The sequence below is a fragment of the Scyliorhinus torazame genome, chromosome 16 (genome assembly GCF_047496885.1).
Source record: "Scyliorhinus torazame isolate Kashiwa2021f chromosome 16, sScyTor2.1, whole genome shotgun sequence".
NCBI lineage: Eukaryota > Metazoa > Chordata > Chondrichthyes > Carcharhiniformes > Scyliorhinidae > Scyliorhinus > Scyliorhinus torazame.
Window position 1 is genome coordinate 110,238,086 of NC_092722.1, and position 4,863 is coordinate 110,242,948.

The 4,863-nt window shown below is 49.7% G+C and overlaps 1 protein-coding gene across 1 annotated transcript; it reads left to right on the forward strand.

Annotated features, from left to right (window-relative positions):
• Window positions 1-3,944: 3,944 nt before the first annotated feature.
• On the forward strand, window positions 3,945-4,494 carry LOC140392991 (small ribosomal subunit protein uS17-like). Its single transcript, XM_072478829.1, has one exon. It carries the CDS (start codon window positions 3,964-3,966, stop codon window positions 4,444-4,446), a length of 483 nt encoding a protein of 160 aa, XP_072334930.1. The 5' UTR covers window positions 3,945-3,963; the 3' UTR covers window positions 4,447-4,494.
• The last annotated feature ends 369 nt before the right edge of the window (window positions 4,495-4,863 follow it).

Genomic DNA, 4,863 nt, shown 5'->3' on the forward strand with positions numbered 1-4,863 from the left:
TTGCATCTTAGTGTCCAAACGCTTAGGTTGGGTTACTGGGAAATGGGGATAGGGTGGATGCATGGGCTTGAGTAGGGTACTCTTTCCAAGGGCCGGTGCAGAATCAATAGGCCAAATGGCCTCCTTTTGCAGTGTAAATTCTTTGATATGTCGCGGGGGTGGTCAAGGAATGCGTCGCAGAGATGAGTATCCACCGGCCCCCACCCAGATACGTGTCACATGTGAGTTGTTCATGCCAGGCATAATAATCCTTGTTTCCCACTGACCGCATATCCATTCTCCCATTCTGCTCCAGGGTGTAGCTGTCATGCACACTGCCTGCGAAACAGGCACACATGCGCCTGATCTTTTAAAAAAAAATCTTAATTCAAATTTTAACATTTTAACATGTAATACATAAAACACATAATTTACAAAATAAAACCAACCCTCGAAATCTCGCATCCATCCACCCAGGCTTAAACCCATGGTTCCCTCGAATCAGCACCAACGTCGATCCCGCCCCCAACTTAAAGTGTTGGCGAAACTGCCTCCATATTTTCAGCATGGCCACCACCACCAGTCTACCCGAATACCTCCCTGGGGCAAATGGAAGCGGCGCCGATTCCAGCGCCCGTAATCCCGAGCCCTGACAGTAACCTACCTCCATCTTTACCCAGCACCTTCTCAGCATTCGCTGCCCTGATAATGTAACAAGTTCGGAAGGGCCAGACCCCCCCCCCCCCCCGACTGTCATCCTCTCTGGAGCACCGTCCTCCTAATTCTTGCTACTTTACCTGCCCATCCCCCATAAAAAACGATTTTGGCAAAAAGACCGGCAAGCACTGAAACAAGAATAAAAACTTTGGCAAAATATTCATCTTAACCGCCTGCAGCTGGACTGCCAACAATTGGGTCAGCTTTGACAAAGGGTAATCTGGACTCGAAACGTTAGCTCTTTTCTCTCCCTACAGATGCTGCCAGACCTGCTGAGATTTTCCAGCATTTTCTCTCTTGGTAATCAGCTATCTCACCTCAGCAAATCCTCCTTCACCCTGCCCACCAAACTTGTAAAGTTCAATTTACGGAGCTGAGCCCAGACCTGAGACACCTGCAGATACCTAAAGTGGGTTGTTGCCACCCGAAAATTGCAATCCACCCCCCCTAACCCACCCCAGCTCCCGCCCCCGGAAAAGACACGACAAAACATTCACCTTTTTCAAATGTAACTGCTAGCCTGAAAAAGCCCTGAATCTCCTAAACAGACCCATTATATCCCCCACTGAGCCCACATTGGAAATATACAACAGCAGATCATCAGCATACAGGGACACACTATGCTCCACCCCCCTTGTATCCTTACCCCCTCCATTTATCTGAGCACCTCAGCGCTATGGCCAACGGCTCTATTGCTCGTGCGGATTCCTGCACGGCACGACGTGCCCTGAGTTTTGACGCCAGGACTGAACTGTGTGCGATTCACACGTCCGTTGGGGAGTTATTCAGTAAGCAAGTCAGGACATGCAAATAGGCCAGCACACTGCCGGTGCAAATTGAGATCAATTTCCAGCCCAGCGGGCGGTGTAACCACTGGAGCTGCAATTAGCGTCAAAGAGCCTGACAGCTGGAGCTGTTTTTAAGCACTCCACTTACCACACACTCATTGTAGCCACGAAGATGGCCCCCGGGTTTGGGAGTCCGACGTGGACCCACCGGTCCAAGCCAGTGAGGAGAGGAGGGATACCCTCTTCCCAGGATGGGCTGCAGACTCAAGCATGTTCTCCTGTACAGCACCTGGGAGATGGTGGCAGAGGCAGTCAGCGTTGCCAGCTGGTAATCCTGAGGGGTGGGGGTTCACTGGTACGGCCTCTGCCCTGAGAGGGGCAGAGAACCATGGAGGGTTCCAAAGGCCATGGTGCAGGTGTCCTTCAGTTGGGGTGAGCTCTGCTGATCCTCTGCTTCCTGTGCAGTGGGGCCTGCATCTGAGCAGTGCCAACACCTGGTGGGCCCCAATTTGAGCTCTGCCATGCCCATCCCATTGATGAAACAGCTGGGGTATGAGGATATCCAGGGCGGCATCCTTGGTGGGCTCCCAGATGACCAGAGGCTCTCTAAGCATTCAAAGGAAACAGGGAGTACTCAGCAGTGTGAGCAGCCAGGAGTCTGTAAGTAACACCAAAAGGTCCATTTAAATCACAAACTTCAGCAATGGCTGTGTGAGCCAGGCCACCCTGATCCTGAGGGGGGCACCAAGTTGTTCCCTGCCACTGCCCCCGGCCCGGGCAACATCCCCCCCAGCAAGCCCAATAATATTTGAGGCTTTTCTGGAGTTTCTTTTAGCCAATCCCAAGGAGGGCACCTTGAATCCACAGACTTGGCAGCAAGTTCTTCCCCACTACTGCCCCCAGCCCGGGCAGCCACCCCCCAGCAAGCCCAACAATATTTGAGGCTTTTTCAGAGTTTCTTTTATCCTCCCACTCTCCTTCCGCAGCCATGACACCCAGACCCCGCTTGTAAATACTTGCACTCATTCGCTAATATACTACAAATTACATTAATACGTCATGCCTAAGAGGGTAGGGGCATCGCAGAGGGGTGAAGCATGACGTATTAATGTAATTTAAATCCATGCAAATAGCGGTTTTGCATGGATCCACCGGCACAGGGCGCAAACTTCGCCAGTGAGGGACCAGAGAATGGCATTGGCATTGATGCTGGGCTTATGAGTTTGCTTATCTTTTCATATGTCATCCTTACTTTCTCAGTGTGGTTTTGTAGTATATTAGCTTATTTTCATAAATATATTGCAAACAATGTAGGAGACTCAGAATAATTGTTTCACATAGATTGGTTGAAATGGGAGAGATGAGACCCAGGAGGATATGTAATGTGTTATGTATTCTGGGATAACACAGGCTGCAACTGGATGCAGCTTTAACCAAAAGACACTCCAGACCTTGAAGTTAGTTCAATCTGATTTATTTAACCAGTAGCACAGTTAGCTCAGTTCTCTATGTGTTCGACTCTCTGCTAACCTAAGTGTGGTTACTCTGTCTGACTGAACCAGACCAGCTCTTAGCCACATGCTGGAGGTGTGATACTGTACATACACCCTAACTCACTCTGTAGATGTTCATCAGTGGAAAGAGGCGGAGTGTGAGTGCTTCGTGCCTTTTATAGTGAGATATCACCCCTGAGTGTCCTGCCTGCTCATTGGTCATGTCCTGTTCTCTGTGTTCATTAGAAGCCTGTCTGTGCCTGTCTGTATATCATTATCTGCATGTCTGCATATCATGACATCTCCCTTTTTAAAAAATGTTTTGTTGGCACATGGAAACGTACTTACATGTGGTGGCATAGATTAACATATTTACAAGCGGTGGCATATGTGAACGTATTTACATGTGAAGACAGCTGTCTAATGTGAGAAAACAGAACATAGCAAACAAAACAAATGTTCATAAGTCCAGTCTCTGGGGTTTGCGTCCTATCCTTGTCGACCGCCGGAAAGGTGGTGGTGAGGACGATGGCGCCTTGACAGGCGGGATAGAAGCCTGACTGGTGGCCTCGTAGTTCGCGGTATCAGGTGGCAAAACAACGGACAGAAACGGAGAAGAAAGCGGTTGCGGGCACGCAACTTTGCGCAGTGCCCGTCTGTTTCATCGCACAACAGAACCATCAGCCACACGTACAACATAAGAGCGGGGTGCAGCCTGTCGAACAATGACAGCTGGAGCAGACCAGCCACCACCAGGTATCTTGATCCTGACAGTTTCTGCCGGGGATAACACGGGCAAATCGGTGGCACCAGAAGGTGATCCAGGTTGGGCAAGTGTATGGCTGGAAGTGTCGCCCGCAGGTCCCTGTTCATCAGGAGTTCAGCCATCAACATGCCAGTGGACAGTGAGGTCGCCCTGTATGCAAGCAGCGCGAGGTAGATGTCAAGCAGAATACGCGGCCTTGTCCCCGGACTGAGTGCGCGAAATGGCGGATAACCAGACTGAGAGAGCTTACCAAAAGCAGCCCACCATCTTCCAGAACAAGAAGCGGGCACTTGTGGGTGAAGGCAGCAATGAAAAGCTTCCCCGCTACTATCGTAACGTAGGCCTGGGCTTCAAGACTCCACGAGAGGCCATTGATGGAACTTACATTGATAAGAAGTGTCCCTTCACAGGCAATGTCTCAATCCGAGGGCGGATCCTGACAGGTGTTGTGACTAAGATGAAGATGCAGCGGACCATTGTTATTCGCAGAGACTGTTTGCACTACATCAGGAAGTACAACCGCTTTGAGAAGCGACATAAGAACATGTCTGTCCACCTGTCACCCTGCTTCAGGGATGTACAGAATGGGGACAGTGTGACTGTGGGCGAGTGCCGACCTCTCAGCAAGACTGTACGTTTCAATGTCCTCAAGGTCACTAAAGCAGCAGGAGCCAAGAAACAGTTCCAGAAATTTTGTATATGATTGTAAATCAGCTACAATAAAAGCCTTTGTGAACAAAAAAAAAAAGAATACGCGGCCTTGCAGATGAGCTGTTTCACAATGTGCACCCCTTTTTCAACCTTCCCATTGGACTGCGGAGAGTGTGGGCTGGAAGTGACATGTTTGAAATGGTATGATATGTTGCCTGCCCGGTGCTAGGGTGCGGGACATCTCTAACCGGCTTGAAAGGATACTGGAGAGGGAGGGGGAGGATCCAGTTGTTGTGGTCCATGTCGGTACTAACAACATAGGCAAGTCTAGGAAAGAGGACCTGTTTAGAGATTATAAAGAGCTAGGATTCAAATTAAAAAACAGGTCCTCAAGGGTCATAATCTCCGGATTACTGCCCGAGCCACGTGCAAATTGGCATAGGGAGGCAAGAATAAGGGAAGTTAACAC

Excerpts from the sequence above, each read along its gene's own strand:
- LOC140392991 (XM_072478829.1), top strand. The coding sequence starts at position 3,964 with ATGGCGGATAACCAGACTGAGAGAGCTTACCAAAAGCAGCCCACCATC.